The sequence below is a fragment of the Molothrus ater genome, chromosome 1 (genome assembly GCF_012460135.2).
Source record: "Molothrus ater isolate BHLD 08-10-18 breed brown headed cowbird chromosome 1, BPBGC_Mater_1.1, whole genome shotgun sequence".
NCBI lineage: Eukaryota > Metazoa > Chordata > Aves > Passeriformes > Icteridae > Molothrus > Molothrus ater.
In genome coordinates, this window is record NC_050478.2 from 1,305,230 (window position 1) to 1,325,774 (window position 20,545).

The 20,545-nt window shown below is 48.6% G+C and overlaps 1 protein-coding gene across 1 annotated transcript in view; it reads right to left on the reverse strand.

The window, feature by feature from the left end:
* Positions 1–2,417: 2,417 nt before the first annotated feature.
* The window catches only part of PTH1R (parathyroid hormone 1 receptor), a 90,666-nt gene continuing 72,538 nt past the window's right edge, over positions 2,418–20,545 (reverse strand). The window contains exons 7-13 of the mRNA XM_036406812.2: positions 20,151–20,304; positions 12,660–12,720; positions 10,707–10,773; positions 7,396–7,490; positions 4,802–4,943; positions 4,310–4,351; positions 2,418–2,935 (exon numbers count right to left, since the gene is read on the reverse strand). Coding sequence (XP_036262705.1) covers positions 2,573–2,935; positions 4,310–4,351; positions 4,802–4,943; positions 7,396–7,490; positions 10,707–10,773; positions 12,660–12,720; positions 20,151–20,304 — 924 coding nt within the window. The 3' untranslated portion in view covers positions 2,418–2,572. The remainder of the gene's footprint in view (positions 2,936–4,309; positions 4,352–4,801; positions 4,944–7,395; positions 7,491–10,706; positions 10,774–12,659; positions 12,721–20,150; positions 20,305–20,545) is intronic.

The window sequence follows — 20,545 nt, forward strand, 5'->3', positions numbered from 1 at the left end:
GGAAATGTCCTCAGCTCCTGGAGATGGAGGAAGGGAAGAGGAACCTCCTCTGGATCCAAAGGCTCTGGCTAAGCTCCAACAGGATCATTCCATTTGTCCTTCCTGGGCAAATCCCAACCCAAAACTGGGGCTCCTTCTCTCTTTCCAGACATCCCAGCTCTGGTTCTTCCTCACTAAAATCCAGGAGGGATGATCCTGGATCTCCAGATAACCCTGCTCCATACACTCAATCAAGAGTTTGGGATCAGCCCAGGAATGATGGGAACACACTGTGACAAACAGATCCTGCTGGGCCTTAGTGGCAGTTTTCCCTCTGTTTTGGTCTCAGCATTATCCCAGTTTTTACATGGATGCTGCTCACGCACAGAAACATCCAGGAAAGAAAAATCTATCTATGATTTGCAATTCAAAGGATTTTAAAAAATATTTCTTCCCCCTGCGCAACCCTAGTGCCTGTAATTTTCATCTACATTTAAAAAGAGGTTTGATTTATGTTAATCCTAAATAATCCAGTGTTGAATTCATTTCCGTGAGAGCTGCATTTTAGGAGGGGGGGGGGTTATGTTTGTTTATAAATAAATTTATGGCTTTTGCTGATTCCTTGAATTTCTGAGGGATTGTCAAATGTTCTCAATCTTGAGTAATAAACACAAGCAAAGAGTGAGTCACTGCTTGGGGTTTTTTGGTGTTTTTGTTTTGTTCCAGCAGTGAAATTATAACTTAGAAATATCTTTGAGCCAGAAAATCAGGAGGGGTAGAAGAAGTGAGCAGGAAAATGATTTGATTTTTGAAAAGTTGTTATTCTGATAACTCTTATTTGGTGGGAAATGGTTATGATGAGGTCTGACTTCTTTTGATGAGGTGAAACAAGAAAAGAACATCACAAATAAATATTGGCTGTCAAGGATTTCTGTTCAGGACAAGAGGGAGCAGTCTCAGGCTGGGCCAGGGCAGGCTCAGGGTGGACACCAGCAGGAATTTCCCCATGGAAAGGGTGGTCAGGCCTCAGAAGGAGCCGCCCAGGGAGGTTTGGAGCCCCCACCCCTGGAAGTGCCCAAAGAATTCCTGGATGTGGCACTCAGAGCTGTGGTGGGGATTGGGCACAGCTTGGACTTGATGACCTTGGAGGGCTTTTCCAGCCTCAGGGATTCTGGGATTCTGTGAAGATGGAGAGGAGCTCCAGCTCCTATCAGAACCTCACAGCCACCACATCCTCCCCCAGGTCTGAATCCAAACCTTGGGCATGTCAGAGGGAGGAGACTTTTCCCTGGATTCCACTGAGTTTTGGTCAGGCCCTACTCTGAGAGGTTGATAAAAGTTTGGGACACCAATTCAGGATCCCACCTGCTCTTCCTGACTCCCTTCAGATTCTGGGAAATTAATCCTTAATTAGCCCTCAGAAGAACCGCTGGTGGAGTCTTTCTCCTCATTAGGGTTTGGATTAATTGTCCAGAGAAACTGTGGATTCTCCATTCCTGGAAGAGTCCAAGGCCAGACTGGAAAGGAATTGGAGCAACCTGGGAGAGTGGGAGGTGTCCCTGCCATGGCAGGGGGTGGAACAAGGTGACCTTTAAGGTCCCATCCAACCCAAACCATTCCAGAATTCCACGACCCTGTGGAACAGGACATTCAGAGGGCAGAGCGAGGAACATTCCCGAGTTTTAAGAAAGGATGGAAGCTGCTTTCCAGGAGCACCCGCAAAAAGGCAGGGCCGAGTTATCCACGCTGGGAGCTGATTTTAGCCACAATCACCCCTCTGGGACGTGCAAATTCCGTGCCCTTGGCGGTTCCCTCTCCACCTGCCCCTCTGGAAGAGCAGGAATGCCGCACATGCCGATAACCACATCCAACCCTAAAATTGTACCCGCTCCTGCCTTTCCCCCGGAACCCAGGGAAAGGAGAGGACAATCCCTGCCTGCCTCCATGAGCTGTTAACCCTCCCCACCCCAGAGGAGCATTTTGCCAGGGAGTGAGAATTCCCAAGGGAAGAAGAGCACGGGGCTGGTTACACCCAACACAACCTTTGACCGACGGGTGGCGGGGCCTTTCCCACCGCTGTGTGTGTCGCCAGGCAGATCCACAGGCAGAGAACAAACCAAGCCCACGCCACTGCCCCCCAGGGTGGCTTGTCCCCTCCCAGGACGATGGCCCTGCACCCTCCCTGCGCGCCTCCTGCTTTCCTGGGGGACGCTCCTGTCCTCCTCGGCCGCCCACGCTCCCCGAGGGATCCAAGGACCATGCAGGGCTTTGCAGCCCTCCCTGGCAAGCTCCCGGGATCTCCGGTGTCCAGCAGGTCTGGAGGGCTGTGTTATCACCAGGAGAGCGTGGATCACGGAATTCATGGATGGCATCACCCACTGGCCACGCTGGTGGCTCACTTTTTGTTGGTTTTTTTTTTTTTTTTTTTTTTGTTTCCCCAAATAACTTAATCTCTCATTCCACAGAACAGAGGAGCTGCATGGAAACCCTCGGAATCCGCTGCATGGCCTGATGGTCTTTTCCCACTAAATGCTCTCCAGGAACCTTTTTCTTTTCATCCTTTGGCTGAATTTTTCCTTTCCTCCTCCTGTCTTTACATCACTGTCTCTCTCTCCTCTTCCACCAGGACCGTGGGTCTGTCTCCATCGTAGAGCCCGGAGCCGTTCAGGTATTCCTCATCTTTGTTGTACTGCTCCGGGCCAGAGGAAGGCATGGAATTCTCTGAAATGGAGCCATTTTTCACATAACCTGGCAAATTCCTGTGGCCGTTGAGGGTCCCTGGAATAAGTCTCGTGTTGAGGTGGAGGGCAAGTGCCCCTCTCGTGGCTACATTTGTGATGCTGGTGTGGGAAACCATTGGTCCATAACTGTAGGTTGTGCTCCCACTCCGGGCTTTCCTTTTAAAGTCAAGTGCTAAAGTCCACCTGCTCCATGACTTCTTTATTTCTGCTTGGACCTGAGGGGTAAAAAAGGAGGAAAAAAACCAACATGACTGGGAGAAGAAAAATGCCAGAAAAATGCCAGAAAAATGTGGTGTCCACAAATGGAATGGGTGGGAAACTCTGTGGGGACTTGGAATTTCATGGTCCTTATGGGTCCCTTTCAACTCAGGAGATTCTGTGGTTCCATGAAATTGGAATAAATGCACATTAAATAAATAATAAATTCGCATTAAATAAATAATAAATTCACATTTAAAAAAAAAGGAGGGGAAAAAAAACCCCCCATGAGTGGGAGAAGAAAAATGCCAGAAAAATGTGGCATCCGTAGATGGAATGGGTGGGAAACTCTGTGGGGACTTAGAATTCCATTGTCTTTATGGGTCCCTTCCAGATCAGGAGATTCTGTGATTCCATGAAATTGGAATAAATGCACATTAAATAAATAATAAATTCGCATTAAATAAATAAATTCACATTAAATCTGCCCTTTCCAAATGAAATATTGGACACTGGGAATCTGGAATGGCCGAAAACATCTGGCCAGAAAGGTGGGATAGCTCTGCCCAAAGGTTGAGGGATGGAGAGCAGCACATCCAGGAGGGAATGGTCTCAATGTCCCATAAAAATCAAGTGTCAGTGGGAAAAACACCTTGAGAGGCACCTGAATACTGAGAAATTTCCCTGGAATGGGAATTTTAGACTGGGTCTAAAGTAGGTTGCTAAATTTAGGATGAGATCAATTCCCCTTAGATTTTATCCTCGTTTTATCTGCAGAACACAAACAATGAATTTTTTTAGTTTTATTTCCCCTTAAAATACATGAATTTAGGTTATAAATTCCCCTTAAAATACATAAATTTAGGTCATAAATTCCCTTTAAAATCCATCAATTTCATTTTATCCCAGTCCGTGGAAGTTCTTCCCTGGAGTGCAGCCGCTGACCATCCACTTTCTTAATTAGCAGCAATAGAGGGAATTAATGCAAATGAGGAAAATAAAGTATATCATTCTGGAAATAGATAAAAAAGTCAAAAGAGCCTGGAAAAATACAGTTTTTTTTTTTTTTTGTTAATCAGTGACTCTATCAATCTGTTTTTCTTCCTAATTTGAAATAAAACTGCACTAAGCAGCACTTGTGCTAGGAAATTAAAAATTCCACATTTTTTTTCTCCATTAGCTGCTTCCAGTAGCTCATTTATTGGTGCCATGCTGACCTGGGGGTTTTCCACCAGAAAAAAAAGGACATTTGAATTTTTTATGGGGACTGAGAGACCTTGGACTGCAAAATAAAGTTGTTTGTTGCAGAAAAATGAGGATGTGCTGATGTGCATCCACCTGGGTGAGGAATTAACCCAAGAAGGGAGGGAATGAAGATGCTCATGACTCACCTCTCCATTGCAAAAACAGTATATGATGGCAACAAAAAATCCCTGGAAGGAGGAAGAAACAACAAATCAATGGGAATTTAGGGAAATTTGGGTCTCTTTTCTGCCCAGCAGCCCCCAGGCTTCTCTGGGATTGGGGACATTCAAAATGTGGGATTGTTCAGTGGGGCAGGAGAGGGAAACAGAGGAAATTCCCTGTGGATGGAGCTCCTGGTGGACCAGGAGCCAGCAGAGTGTCCTGGGGGACAAGAGGCCAACGGGATCCTGGGGTGCACTGGCAAGAATTGGGAACAACATTTTTTGCTGGACAAATTTCCCATTTTCTTGTTGCATTTTGCAGGAAGAAAACAGATTTGAGGCTCAAATATTTTTCAAATCTCCTCATGAATTAATTCTAGCGTACTGTAAACCCAGCCCTGCTTCTAAAGGCAGCCTTGCACCCACATTTCCCTCCTCTCCCTGCTGAAATTCCCGTTTTTCCCAGAGTTCCAGTACCTGGAAAGAGTTGAACAGCATTTCATAGTGCATTTGAACTTGCCAAAGAATCCCTGACACGTCTGTGTATGGCATAGCCATGAAAACAATATAGTGAACGCCAAACAGAGGCATAAGGACGAGGGTAGATTTCAGCAGCTTCCTGCAGGGAAAAAAAAAGGAGGGAAAGGGGGGAAAGGAGGAAAAAAAAGGAGGAGGAAAAGGGGGAAGGAAAAAAGGGGGGAAAAAGGGGGGAAAAGGGGGGGAAAAGGGGGGGAAAAGGGGGGAAAAAGGGGGGAAAAAGGGGGGAAAAAGGGGGGAAAAAGGGGGGAAAAAGGGGGGAAAAAGGGGGGAAAAAGGGGGGAAAAAGGGGGGAAAAAGGGGGGAAAAAGGGGGGAAAAAGGAATTAGTGCATGGATAAATCTCTCCAGCATCACCAGCCCAGCCAGGTTTGTCACTGGGCACGAGCTGCTCGTGGTTTTCTCCTTGTCCCCTTGGATATGGGATGTCTACACAGGTGCTGTGGAATTCCACCTGGAATTCCAAGCTCTCGGTTCACGCTCCAGCATGGGCCAGTCCAACCCTGGATATGGCCCTGTGTGATGCTGGAGGTGACAGCACTGAGGTGACTTTTCCAACTCCAGGCTTGGGTCAGGATCATGGGGGAAAGGTGGAAAGGAAGGAAAGGAATTCGTGCTGCAACTCCAGCCCTCTGGCTCCAACTAAAATCCACCAAATCCCCTTATGCCGAATGGTTCTCCATCTTCCTGTGGTCCTACATGACCTGCAGTGGCTGCCACTGCTTGGGCAGGAGGTGGAGAATTCACTTCCAGAGCTCTTTTCCAACCTTAAACACTCCGTTGAGGCCAGGCAGGAAAATCCACCCTGGCTCAGTGGCTCCAGTGCAGAGCAGATCTCTGTCACTGACATATTTTATGAAAAATCCTTTCGTTAGGATCTTTTCTCCTGAGAAGTTTCAGCTTCTCCACGTTTTGCTGCTTTGGAACGTGATTTGGAGAATAGTTTACCCTGCATGTGAAATTGTTTTTACTTGATGACCAATGACAGCCACCTGTGCCGAGGCTGTGAGCAGTCACAAGATTTCCTTTCCTTTCCTTTCCTTTCCTTTCCTTTCCTTTCCTTTCCTTTCCTTTCCTTTCCTTTCCTTTCCTTTCCTTTCCTTTCCTTTCCTTTCCTTTCCTTTCCTTTCCTTTCCTTTCCTTTCCTTTCCTTTCCTTTCCTTTCCTTTCCTTTCCTTTGATGAAATCCTGTCTTCTATTCTTTTAGTATAGTTTTAATACATAATTTTCTTTTAATATAATATATATGACAAAACAATAAATCAGCCTTCTGAAACATGTAGTCAGGATTCTCATCTCTTCCCTTGTCGGGGTTGCCTGCAAATTCAACATTTCTGGAGCAGAGGGAGGTGAGTTGGGAGTGGAATTACTCCAGAAATCCAGGGGAGGAGGACAGAGCGGGGTGAACAGTCCTAGGAGGTGCCTTGGGCTTCAGCATCACTTGGAAAAGCTCCTTTTTCCAGGGAGCAGCTCCACCTCAGCACAGGATCAGTGCTGGGGACTCCACGGAGGCACCACAACTCCACAACCCTGAGAATTTGGCTGGGCTGGCTTCGGAGGGAATCAGCTTTGCCTGGAAGTGCCATTAATTGAGGGATTAGACCTCGTGCCAAGAGTTCCAGCAAGTGCCCGAGTGCAGCAGGGATGGGGAAGGGCAGGAATGGCTCCCAGAAAGGGCCGGCACCGCCTCTGTCCTGCAAACCACCCGGGGAATTTAACACTTTAAAAGGAGCAGGCCCCATCCAAACCATAATTAATGGCAAAGCTTCGGCCAGGGAGAAGTAAATAAATGGATAAATCAGAGCCCTGACAGGGCAGCGAGGAGAACTGGGAGGTGTTTTCCTGCCAAATCCCCCTCCTGCCTCAAATGTGTGTTTGGAGAGGGAGGTGGGAGCGATGAGCTCATGGTTTACATCCCAAACCGTTCCGCTCTCCCCCCTTCCCAAGCGTCCTCTTGGGCAGCCCAGGAGATCCCGAGGAGCCCTGGGAGCTCTCAAGCAGCCGTGGTGTCCCAGCAGTCTGATTTTCCCGTCCAGTTTTTGACCATGCTACAAATAACCCGAATTATCAAGGGAGATGAGCTTGGCAGGACAAAGGAAAACCAAACAAAAAACGAAATGAAATTGGAATCTTTTTTTCAGTTCAGCCAAGGCACTGAAAACACCCGCTCAAGGGCAGGTTTAACCAATAGGCCAAGCTTAACAAAGCACAGGACGGAAATAAAAATAAGCAAATAAACTGATACAAGTTTTACGGCCTTCAACAGCACAAACAAGGTTTTATTTTTGCACTTTGGGTTCAGAAACTGGCTGAGGAGCTGGAATTCCTCCCTAACCTCCAGCAGGCTGGATTTGAAAGGTTTAGGAGAGTTTTAAATTGCTCTGGTTCATTCTGCATTACCACACTTGGAAGACAACAAACATTTTGAGTTATTTTAGGTGGCACCAGTGTCACCCTGGGCTTTCTCCACAGCCAAGGGGGTGAAGCAAGGACTCTGTCCCACCCCAGAAAGGGGACAGGGCAGGTGACACTCACCTGTACTGTTGTCTCGAGTCACACCTCCCTGCATTCGTCTCTCGGAGCTTGGTTGCGAGGACTCTGATAATATTGATAAAGAGAATAAAATTTACCTGCAGGGGAAAGAAAACAAACAACAAAGAAACGAGAGCTGTTAAAAAAAATCGATGAAAATGGTGGAGTTGTTTGGTTGGTGTTTCCCCCAGGTGAGGCAGGGGCTGGGATTGGGGAGGAAGCTCCTCCTGTGGAAGGGATGAGTGTTCCAGGAATGATCCCAAGGTTTTTAACCTTCAGGGAGAATATGGAATGGCCCAGCAGGCACCTGGAGGAGGCCAAAATGAGGTTTTATTTGTCTTTACAGCCCAGCTGGGATTAAGATCCCCTCGGATACCAGGGGCACTTGTAGGATGTCTTCCCACATCTCCATGTGCAAAAGGAAAGAGGAACAAGCCCAAGGCACCACGGTGAGGACAGAGTGAAGCTAACTGGAGATGGCAGCTCAAGAATGAAGAAAGGCAATGAAACTGTTGGATTTCTCCCATATTTCTACCGCCGAGATTCCTCTGGGAAGCGTTTAGGATGGAGCAGGCGAGGACAGTCGGGGAATATTATCTACTGCCTTTCAGGGAGACACATCTGTGAACCCAACTCGTGGCCAGCTGCTCAAGATAATTCCAGTGGTGCCTTGGAACAGCCTGCCCCAGGAAGTGGAGGAATCCCCATCCTGGGAAGTGGTGGAATCCCCATCCTGGGAAGTGGTGGAATCTCATGTGGATGTGGCACTTGGGGACAAGGGTTGGTGGTGACCATGGTGGTGCTGGGAGAACGGTGGGACTTGACCTGGGAGAACATTTCCAACCCTCATAACTCCGTAATTCCAATTCTGTCCTACAGGAACACTCTGGGGAGAATTTAATGGCCACACCTGACGGAGAGGAAAGATGGGTTGGCACTGGGGAGATTCCCATCTCTGCAGAGCCCTTCAGAGCTTGCTTTCCCTGGATTCCACCAGCTGCTGGCCCAGCCGAACCCTTCCATGGGATTATGGAGAGGGTAGAGGCAGGACCATCCATAACCTCGATGAGCAGATCCATGCTGTTGGATAATGCCTCCGGATTCCCCTGGAGCCTCCAGCATTTTGAGACACAGAATTACCACACCACACACCGGCTCAGAGTTTCAGGGAGGGAACCATTGTGAACCTCAAACTGGATTATCCAGGAGACCTCCTTGGATTCATTTTGGCTGGAGCCAGAGCAGATCCATGTTCTAGCATTTCCATGACAGAGATCCCACCACAACCATTGGAGAGTTGCTCCCATGGTCAGTTATCCCCCCTGGTAAAACCAGGAATTCCCTGAGCTGCTGAGCCAGCAGGGGCTGATCTGCCGTGGCTTTGTCTCCTGTGGTTGGATTCCTCCTCCGAGGAGGAGCTGCAAGCTCGTTTGGAACTGCTCTCCATAGAAAAAGCAGGGAAGGTTGTGCCACGCCCTTTCCCTCACTGGGATATGAGTGAAAATTCTCTCTCACGTCCATTTCCCTGTTTTCATGAGGTTTGTGGAAATTTTACATCCCTGCAACCCCATTCCCTGAGTTCCATTTGGCTGAAATTTCCTGACTGGCACAGGAATTATAAGGGAAGAACGGACAGACCGACAGGCAGGGAAGGACAGAGCCTGGGGGCATTTAATTCCTTGGAAACCATCAGAAAGGGAAAAACTAAGCAGGTTTATGTCTCTAGAGTCTTTTCCAGCTCTAAAGACTCCAAAGTGGGATTTTGTACTGCATTTGTCGGCAAAATTAAAGATGCTCAACATTATCACACCCAGGAGGGAAACTCCTCTGATTTCCCCAAATGTGCTGCATTTGAAAAGAAATCCAGACAAAAGAATTACGTTCAAATTAGCAGAAAGTGGAGAGATTTTAAACCCCTCAGCCTCCAAAATCTCATCCAGAAAATGCAGGACTCGGTCCAGCAACGTGGGAATGGCAGAAGCAGCCAAGTGAACAATACGAACCCACAGAAATTAAACTGACACAACCCATGGAATATTTCTGCATAGTAAACAGCTGGATTTGCAAATTGCCAGGGCACAGGCAGAGCCTCCTGGAGAAGCCTTATTTTTCCAAGGATGAGCCTCGATTGTGCTCTTTCTCCTCTGCTAATTGGCCTTCAAATGAAATGCGATGGGGTCGCTGGAGTTAATTTAATTGAAGCATCTGAACTTCCTTCTCCAGCCTCTGCTGCTCCATTTCCAAAGGTGTGGTCCCGGTGATGCGTTTCTTCCGAGGAATTGCGGGAGCCAGGTGGAGAATTTCCACCAAAAGGATGAAATCCAGCCCCATGGCAAACCCCAAAAATCTCACCTAACGGCACAGATCAGCACATCCACCTCAGAAAATTTCTGGCTCTTTGTGTGTCTGGTGCTCTTCTCACCCACACTGAGCATCTTCCATGGCCTCCTGATTTGGGAGGCAGGGGGAAGAGCCTGGAAGATTCCAAACCCTCTGGACCGCGGAGAGATTCCTATTGGCTCCACTCGTGGATGAGTGGAAGGGGAGATGGGATTTGGGGGAGTGCATGAGCTCTTTGGCAGGATTCCACCGGGAGCATGAGCAGTGGAGAACCCCAAATAAAGGGCGGGGTGAGGGGGGAAGAGGGTAATTAATGGGTTCTTTAATTAGGACATAATTGAATTCACCTGGTGCAGACAATTAACTCTTATGGTGCCCTCTCCAGCTCTGGAGAGCTCCTCCTGTGTTGGGATAATGTCACTTGGATCCTTCCTTTCCCCTCTGGCTCCTGGGTGGGGGTTGGAGTAATCCACCCTCAGTGATTAAAGATCCAATCAAAGCTGGGATGGTTTCATTTCCCTTCCCACCTCGGGCTTCCCAAGCTTTTATCAGCTCAGAAATGATGGGATGACCCTGAAACATTCCTGGGAAAAGCTTTGGTCCAGCTACAGGTCCCAAATTCCATCTCTTGCCACTGGAGATGCCTGGTAAAGACGTGTTAGGACCCCTGAGAGCTTCCAGCATCGTCTGGGTTGGAAATATTGCCTTGAATGTTGGTTTCCTTGATGATTTTAGGGTCTTAGCCCTGAAAGTGTGGGCTAAATTTTTCTCTCCTTGGAGTCACTCACAAACCCTTCTGCCATATTCAGCTGCCAAAATTCCAGGCAGGACAAACATGAACCCCTCAAAGTGGACACGTAGGGACTATTGTAGGGCAGAAATTTTGATAACAGAGTGATTAGAGTAGGAAATCCTGGATCAGCTCTTCCCAAGGACCCAAAGGCCTCCCAGCCCCTCACCCATCCCATACTCACCACGATAGCTGCCAGGATGGGCACCTGAATAATCCACTTTAAATTGCCAGCACTCAGGTCCCAACACCTGAGGAGAGATGGACATCCTGTCAGGAAAGCACTGGAGGAGCAATCGACTCCAGAGTTCTGTTGGAAAAAAATCCCCTGGAAGGATGAGCTCCTCCAAAGCCTGTGGAGGGACCTTGCTCTAACCCTGCCTGCGCTCAGTGAGACTTGGGAATATCCCTTTTTCCCTTTTCCTGCTGTAATGCTACTAAAAAATGAGAATATTCCCCATGGTTGGGATGGTTCTGCTCTCCAGAGGGTGAAGCTCTTTCCAGTTCTTTCCACATCCATCCAGATTTGTCCCTTCCAGGCAGGAAGAGATCCTTTTCCACTTCGTCACTTCCTCACCAGAAAAAAAAAAAAAAGTAATCCAGGTTTCATGAAGGCAGGAGAGGCCGAACTGATGTGGGATCACAGAATCCTGGAATGGGTTGGGTTGGAAGGGACCTTAAAGATGATTTAATTCCAGATCCCTGCCATGGGAGAGAGGTTGCTCCAAGCCCTGTCCAACCCGGCCTTGGACATTTCCAAGGATGAGGCAGCCACAGCTCCTCTGGGTGACCTGTGCCAGGGCTTCCCCACCCTCACAGGGAAGAATTTTTCCCAATATCCCATTTACCCTTGACCTCTGGCAGTGGGAAGCCATTCCCTGTGTCCTGTCCCTCCCGTTCCTGGTGAACAATCCCTTCCTGCTTCCCTGTAGGCCTCTTCAATCCTGGCTATGTCCCTGCTCATGGCAGGGGGTTGGATTAGGTGACCTTTAAAGGTGTTTTCCAACCCAACCATTCCATGATTCCCCCTTGGAATAAACCTGCACAACTTCCATGGGGACAGGCGGTGATGGGGACAATGTTGGGGTTCCGCACTCTCTTCCTGGGGGTTTTCTTCAACCAAAATCCCCCAAAATCCTTTATCTCCATCCACCTTCAGTCCTTATCCCAGTGAGGACTGGGAGGGCCAGTTGGCGACGTGGATGTTGGGATGTTGGGATGTTGGGATGTTGGGATGCAATCCTCCATCTGCCAAGAAGGGATGGGCTCTGTTTGCTCCCAGGAGTTTCCAGCAGCCCCTGGAAAAGCTGACTCAGTGTTAATTTGGAATTCTCTCCAGCTCTGGAGGCAGGAATGCCACGGCTTTTCCTTATCTGATCCAGGTCACCCCCACATGGCTTTGGCAGTTTTCCCAGGCCAGCTCCTCAGGGAAGGTGAGGCTGGAAAGCCACCAGTGCTCCCTGGAACCTCTGTGAGGATGAGCCGGTGTCACGGATGTGCCACCCTCCAGCAGCTCTGCTGGTCCGCCCACCCAAGCCTGGAGCTGAAATCCCCTTTGGAAAGCAGTGTCTTCCCAGGCAGAGCCATTTGGGAATGCCCAGGGACCCTCAGATGGAGGATCCTGGGGACATGGAAGCGCCTGTGTGGTCAAGCCTGTGAGTTTTGGGGGAAAGGCCAGGTTGGACAGGGCTTGGAGCAACCTGGGATAGTGGAAGGAGTGGAATGGGATGAGCTTTCAAGTCCCTTCCAACCCAAACCATCCTGGGATTTTAAAATCCGTGGAGGAGTTACAGTTCTAGCACCCCACCACCAAATTCTCTGACTGTACTGCAGCTGCTGTGTCCCAAATTCATTCCTGCTCATTCAGGATTTTAAGGATCCCTGTCTTGTCCCTGCCCAGCCGTGACACAGTCCCTTTATCCCCAGGGATAACAATTGCAGGTATTCCCATTTATTGGATCCTGCAGGAAAAAAAGGAAAAATTATCCCTCCCTTCCATCCACCATCCTCCTCCAAAAATTAATGATGCCAGAGAAGAATTCCAGCTCTGCTTGGTTATTTTTCCTTTTGCATTCACCCATAAATCCCCCAAAACTCTGCACATAAGAGGGAGAGAAGGAAACCCAGTGGGACTTACTCTGTGTCGGCCAGAGTGGCTCTGACGCTGGCCCACACTGTGACAAACACAGCAGGGAGTCCTGCAAAAGAACACAGGGGACACGAGGTCAGTGGGGACCGAGGGCTCCGGCACCAAAATTCCAGGCGGAGTGGGTCAGGGGAAGGTGGAAGGAGCAGCTTTTAATTATTCATGCGTAATTGAGGCTGAGCTTTCACATCTGAGAGCTGAACTGGTTCAGTTTGGGGGGCTCACAGCAAAGACATTCAGGGGCTGGAGTGTGTCCAGGGAAGGAAAAGGGGTTGGGAAGGAGCTGGAAAACTCTTGAGGGAGCTGGGAAGGGGCTCAGCCTGGAGCAAAGGGGGCTCAGGGGGGACCTTGTGGCTCTGCACAGCTCCTGACAGGAGGGGACAGCCGGGGGGGAACAGGGACAGGAGGAGAGGGAACGGCCTCAGGCTGGGCCAGGGCGGGTTTGGGTTGGAAATTGGGAAAATTCCTCCCCCAAAAGGGGCTGTTACACATTGGGAGTGACCAGGGAAGGGGGGAGTCCCCATCCCTGGAGGGATTTAAATCCCTGTGGATGTGGCACTTGGGGACATGGTCAGGGTGGCCTTGGCAGTGCTGGGGATGGTTGGACTCGGTGATCTCTGAGGTCTGAGAGTGCTGGGACCTGAGAGACTGAAACTGGCTCTGGCCAACTCATCCCATGGGTGATCCCATGGCTCTTCTCGGGAGCTGGGAGAGCTGGGAATGTTCCCCTGGAGAGGAGAAGGCTCCAGGGAGAGCTCAGAGCCCCTGGCAGGGCCTGGAGGGGCTCCAGGAGAGCTGGAGAGGGACTGGGGACAAGGGATGGAGGGACAGGACCCAGGGAATGGCTCCCAGTGCCAGAGGGCAGGGATGGATGGGAGATTGGGAATTGGGAATTCCTGGCTGGGAGGGTGGGGAGGGGCTGGGATGGAATTGCCAGAGCAGCTGTGGCTGCCCCTGGATCCCTGGCAATGCCCAAGGCCAGGCTGGAGAGGGCTTGGAGCAGCCTGGGACAGTGGGAGGTGTCCCTGCCATGGCAGAAGGTGGAATGGGATGATCCTCATGACCCCATCTAACCCAAACTATTCCATGATTCCAATGGTTTTATGCAGCACACCTTCTCCAAGATATTTCCTCCCTTCCTTCACATCAAGGAAAGGTAGAGCAGGAGTCAGGCTCCGACAGTTTCTCCCAGAAAATCCCTGGGTGGATTGGAAGCTCTGTTAAATACGAGAGAGCTGCTGCACAAAGCAGAGAAATGCTAAAATTTAGGATTATGATTCCAAAATATCCAGCCAAAGGTTCATTCCCAAAGGAACCATCTTGATTTCAGCACAGCTACCCCAGGCCATCATCTTTTCCCTATGAAACGTAGAAAAAAAAAATTCCCCAATATCCAAATGCAACCTTGTATTTATTTTTCTTTAGGGTCCAGTTATTTGTACAACCGAGTCCCCTACTGGCTTCCCTTAAAAAGCAGGATCCAATCCACAGTAGCTTCCACAAATTTGGGAAGAATGACCCCTTTCAGGTGGAAAAAAAAATTATTAAAAAATAAATAAAGGCGACATTTATCAGCGGGGACTGTGAAGAGGCTGTTCCCAGTCTAAGCTCACTGGGGCTCGGGGATAAGCCCAGGCTTAACTTTCAGCATGCACTTAAGTCTCATTAGGGTGCTTAAAGGTTTTCCTGACCACGGGGTGTGGAGCAGGGACGGCTGTGTCCCAAACCCAGGGACAACGGGGCCCTTATCCAGGCTGGGGAGCTGGGAATGCCGAGGTAATATAAGAAAGCATAAATAATTAAACACAGAGCCTCACTCAGGCCCAGCGCTCCTACAAAGCCACATTTATAAGGAATTCATCCCGCTCCACAATTCCCTGTGCTGCTGGCACTGGGAAGAAAATCCTTGACCCGTCGCACTGGGAACTTGGAGAGAGGGAAGTGAGGGCTCGGGGAAGGTGACAGGCACCAGCTCTTTCCTCCTCCTGCCATCCACCCATTCCAGTCTCTGGAAAATCATCCGAGGTTTAAATGGATTGAATTTTTTTGTGCTCTTTCAGTTTATATCCACTGAGGAGCGGCCACGTCGAAAGGCTGTCCGTGGAATATTGGATATTCCCACTACAGCGAAGCTCTAAGTGCAAAGGATGGATTTTTTTTGAGATTTGGATATACTTGACGGGAATCTGTTCCTCTCTTGCCTGTCCTGAGCTTCAGAAGAGACACAATTCCCATTCTTAATAATCCTGTGCCGACTTCCAGCTCCCAAGCAATGATAAAATACCCGTGGGAAAAGAGTTATCCCTAAAAATCCCAACATGTGCATGGAGGGATGGATGGATGGATGGATGGATGGATGGATGGATGGATGGATGGATGGATGGATCCATGGATGGATGGATGGATGGATGGATGGATGGATGGATGGTGGATGGAGGGCGGATGGATGGATGGATGGATGGATGGATGGATGGATGGATGGATGGATGGATGGATGGATGGATGAATGGATGGATCCATGGATGGACGGACGGACGGATGGATGGATGGATGGATGGATGGATGGATGGATGGATGGATGGATGGTGGATGGAGGGCGGATGGATGGATGCATGCATGGATACATGGATACATGGATGGATGGATGGATGATGGATGATGGATGGATGGATGGATGGATGGATGGATGGATGGATGGATGGATGGATGGATGGATGGATGATGGATGGATGGAGGGAGGGACGGATGGATGGATGCATGCATGGATACATGGATCCACGGATGGATGTGCTCCCTGACTCCAGCCCAGCCCCGCCGTGCCGTGAGCGACTTGTACAGAATCCACATTGTATGCGCTGTGCATTTCCAGCCACACACACAGTGTGTACAATGCAGGTGCTATAAAGTCAGGAATCTCCCCAGCAGCCGGAAAATGGGAAAGATGTGCTGGCCACCCCACCCCCTCGAGGACTTTTCCTGTGTCTGTGTCTCCCAGCAGCCGGAAAAATGCACGTGGAGTGAGGGAGCGACTGCTGGAAGGGACTTTAGGAATAAAGACCTTGTGTAGGTCTGGGAATTCTGCTCTCAATTCCCTGGGACTTAAAAGCTTCTCTGAGGAACAATGCCTGTGTTTTATGAGTCCCTCTGTGTCCCTTTTTCCTGATGTTTAATGGGAATAACAATAATACTTTTAAGTCCTCTGGTCCTGCTTGGTACATATTTCTCAGGGCAGGATTATTCCTGCTTGGATAAACATGCAGGCCTCATCATCGTCATCACGGATTTTCGGAGCACCTCCCACCATCTTTTTCATCTTTCCCAGGTGTCCCTGCAATCCCCAGTTTGCTGAAATCCAGGGCGGCCCAGCCATGTGTGTGGGAATTAACGTGGTGTGAAGGGAAAACGCCAATGGAATCAGCTCGGGTTTCCTGGCTATTGGTCATGGTTCCTAAACTTCCTTCAAAAAACAGCTGCAGGGAGCTGGGAGTCTCCCAAGGGGTTTATTGTTGCCCATAATGTCATTGTTTATTTATTTTGGGTGGGTGCTGGCATGGAATGAGTTCCTTTCCATCAGCAGGGTCTCCCTTGGAAGAAGGGAGTTGAGGACTTTGATGGAGCTTGTGCCAGTGAGGATGTGGATTGAAAATACTGGACAGAAATCCACGGAGATGACATCAAAGAATTGCTCTTTGTCCTGCTTTTCCCAGAAATAAGATGTTTCGGGGTGATTTTTGCCCCCTGTTTCCACCTTGGAGATTTCCAAGCAGGACAAATTCAATGCTGATTATTGCCAGAATATTTCAGTTTTGGGGGCAAATCTGTCTTTTCTGTGGAATAACTATTTATCCCCTATTCCCTGTCACTCATTGCTGCGGTGTGGGCAGGATCTGGTGCCCGCTGCAGGGAACTGGAATTTTTCCACTGTCTCCAGTGGCTCCTGGATTGGTCTGCCCTTTCCAGTGCCCAAAAATTATCCAAACAATCCGCCTGAGCGGGTGCCTGTGTGGACATTATCATCCCAATCCAAACAAAGCAATCCCAACTGCCCCCGGAGGGATCGTGTGTTCTCATTCCAGAGGAATTTCCACGGGGCAGCCTCAGGCTCCTGGAAGCCCAGGGATGCTGGCTGTTGTGACAGGTGTGACTCCAGCCCTGTGGTCGCTCCGATAAAATGATTATTCCCTGGCAGAGCTTGGGAGAGCTGACGAGAGCAATCCCTGCCTGTCCCAACTTTTTTCCCCTTTGGTTTTGCTTGTTAAACACATGGCATTATTTTCCAGCTGCTTCCCTCTCCTCCTGAATTCCCTCTGGGGAATTGCTTCTTTAAGTCTGCTCTTTGCAGTTTACTGTTGTTTTTTGAGGGGGAATTTTTACAGGGCCTGAAGGTTTGGAGGAAGATGAGTTTATTTCTCTTTTCTAATTTAATTTAGTTGGGGTTTTGTTCATTTGCTTTAGCAAGGAGGTGCCATCCAAAGCCCTCTCCGGCCCTCAGCAGCTGAGATAAGAAATGCCAAATCCCCAAAATAGAATCCCAGAATGATCTGGGTGCCGAGGGACCCTAAATCCCATCTCACTCCATCCCCTGCCAAGGGCAGGGACAACTTCCATTGTCCCAGGTTGCTCCAAACCCCATCAAATATCTCCTAATTTGTTGGTTTTCCCAAAATTTTTCCAGCTGTCCAGGACCAGGCTTTTCCTGAGAGATGGATTCCCACTTTGGAATATTTCTCTATTTACAGTTCCCCTCGTTATCATCTGTCAGCACCAGCAGTTTCTGACCTATGGGGCAGCTGAACAGGAGGTTTGGAAGCAGCTTCTTCCTCATTTGGGGAAGGAGAAAGGCTGGAGAGAGCCCTGCCCTGGAGCATTGAATCCCGAAAATCTGCAATCCTTCATGACTCAGTTCTGGGTTCCCTGCCTTGCTCTGAGTTCCACCATTGGAGATAGCCACCAACTTTTTTCCATAAAAATCTTGTTCTGAAACGGGGGTGGGGTGGTGCACACCTCAACCTTGTCCTGAAAATGCAGTCAGGATGTGGCCAGGTGGATTTGGGATCTGGGATTTGGGAAGTGGGGCTGTGCCAGGTAACCACAGCCCCCCCCGACCTCTGAACAGGTTTTCCTGCTAATTCCTGTTTAAACCCACACCCCATTATCCTTCCTTACATCCTCAAGGATCATCGGAAACATTCCCTGCTCTCCTCCCAACCTCCAGACTCCGAGACAACTGTGGGCAGTTGTTTTATTGTCCCAGCACCTCGTAACTCCTGGGAAGCCAAAATTAAAGCCAGGAGTGAACAGAAATCCCATTCTCCTCTGAAATGTGTGTGCCCAAAACGTCTTCTCCTAATGAGCCCCTTCCCTGCACCCACATCCCGCCCCTTTCTCGTTACTCAGGGAAAAGATGCCCAAGTTGAAAGAAAAGGAAAATAAAAAACTCTTCCCCACAAATTGCAGGTTTCCAGTGGTCTTCCAAGGCCCAGGAGACCTCAAGGATTTGAACCAGCTGAGGTTTGAGGGAGGAAATCAGAGCTTGGGGCTCTCATTGGGAGCAGATGCTCAAAACCTCCCACAGATTCCTGCCCCCCCAGCTCAGCACTGGTTTCTCAGCAGGAGATCCTGGGAAGAGGTGGGGATAAACCCCTGAAGTTGGCTGTCTCATCCCAAATTTAGCCCTCACATTTCCTGCCCAGGAAGGGTGGCAAAATGTTGGGGGTGGTGAGGCACCACCAGAGATTTGTGGTTGTCCCTGGATCCCTGGACATGTCCCAGGCCAGGTTGGATGGGGCTTGGAGCACCTTGGGACAGTGGGAGGTGTCTCTGCCCATGGCAGGGGTGGCACTGGATGGGCTTTGAGGTCCCTCCCAACCCCAGCCCATCCTGGGATTCCCTGTGTCTTTGTGCTGCCTCTCCAAGCCTGGGCTGATCCTTCTGGAGAGCCTGGGAGGAGCCACAGTGAGAACACCCCAGTTCCAGAATGGTAACACCCCAACACCCCAATTCCAGAATGGTAACACCCCAATTCCAGAATGGCAACACCCCAACACCCCAATTCCAGAATGGTAACACCCCAACACCCCAGTTCCAGAATGGTAACACCCCAGTTCCAGAATGGCAACACCCCAGTTCCAGAATGGTAACACCCCAGTTCCAGAATGGCAACACCCCAACACCCCAATTCCAGAATGGTAACACCCCAGTTCCAGAATGGTAACACCACAATTCCAGAATGGTAACGCCACAATTCCAGAACGGTAACACCCCAATTCCAGAATGGTAACACCCCAATTCCAGAATGATAACACCCCAATTCCAGAACGGTAACACCCCAATTCCAGAATGGTAACACCCCAATTCCAGAATGGTAACATCCCAATTCCAGAACGGTAACACCCCAATTCCAGAATGGTAACACCCCAATTCCAGAATGGTAACACCCCAGTTCCAGAATGATAACACCCCAATTCCAGAATGGTAACACCCCAGTTCCAGAATGATAACACCCCAATTCCAGAATGATAACACCCCAGTTCCAGAATGGTAACACCCCAATTCCAGAATGATAACACCCCAGTTCCAGAATGGTAACACCCCAATTCCAGAATGGTAACACCCCAATTCCAGAATGGTAACACCCCAGTTCCAGAATGGTAACACCCCAATTCCAGAATGATAACACCCCAGTTCCAGAATGGTAACACCCCAATTCCAGAATGGTAACACCACAATTCCAGAATGATAACACCCCAGTTCCAGAATGGTAACACCCCAATTCCAGAATGGTAACACCACAATTCCAGAATGGTAACACCTCAGTTCCAGAATGGTAACACCACAGTTCCAGAATGACAAAGGCTTCCTAGTGTTGGAATTCGAAATATAAGGAATTCTTAGGATTTTGAATTTGTAAGTCAAAGTTTAACACGGGATTTGATTTAAGACTTTAGAAAAGCTTTTAAATTTAGGTATTAACAATAAAAATGCAGATTTATAGTTAAAAGTAAAGATACGTCAAACTAAGTAAAATAAAGTTTAGAATTTTAGAGTTTAAGATATAGAAAAAATTAAAGTAGTTATAGAAGTAAACAAAAATATCAGAATATAGTATTATAAATTTGTGTATTATAATATAATTAACTAAGAAAGTTTATACTGTAATGTAAGTAACAATATTTAAAGATTAGGTTAAAAATAGAAATGTTTTTATTAGTAGTGTTTTATTAATCAATAACTCCTTAAAAAGTCATAATTAAAGGCCTTATGATTTTTTAAAAAGAAAAGTCCTATTTTTTAAAACTCAAAAGTCCCATCTCTAACTTATTCAAAACTCCCCACAAAAAACATGATCAATCCCAGGATGGAAAGCCTGTCCTTGCAAGAACTGCTCATCCTGCCTTTATCCCCTCTCCCATGTTTCTGTACATCCACAGTTTCCTTCAGGAACCACCCCCAAGAGGCTCTTCAGGAGCAGCCATGACTTACCCCAGCCAAATAATGTGAATCCCCAGAGATATTTCTTCTCTGAGAAAAATGCCATGAAGATGAGGCTGTGGAGATAGAGCCCTTCCACCAGGATCCAGTAGTAATTGGTAGCCAGGAAGTAGAGGAAGAAGGTGACAGCTACTTTACAGCCCACCTGCAGCAACCACAGGACAGAGAAGGAACACGGGGTGAAACTCTTGTGCTGCGCAAACACATTGAGGTGGGGTGGGGAACAAGGTGGAGAAAGGAAATAAAATCAGAAAATTCTGTCTCAGGGGTTTTTGTGAGGGGAAAAACCTGTGGAAGAGCAGGAAAGATGAACTGTTGGGAAAAAAATCCTGAGCCAAAGATGGTTTTTCCTACAGCAGGTGAGTAGAGAAAAAGAGATGATGGCC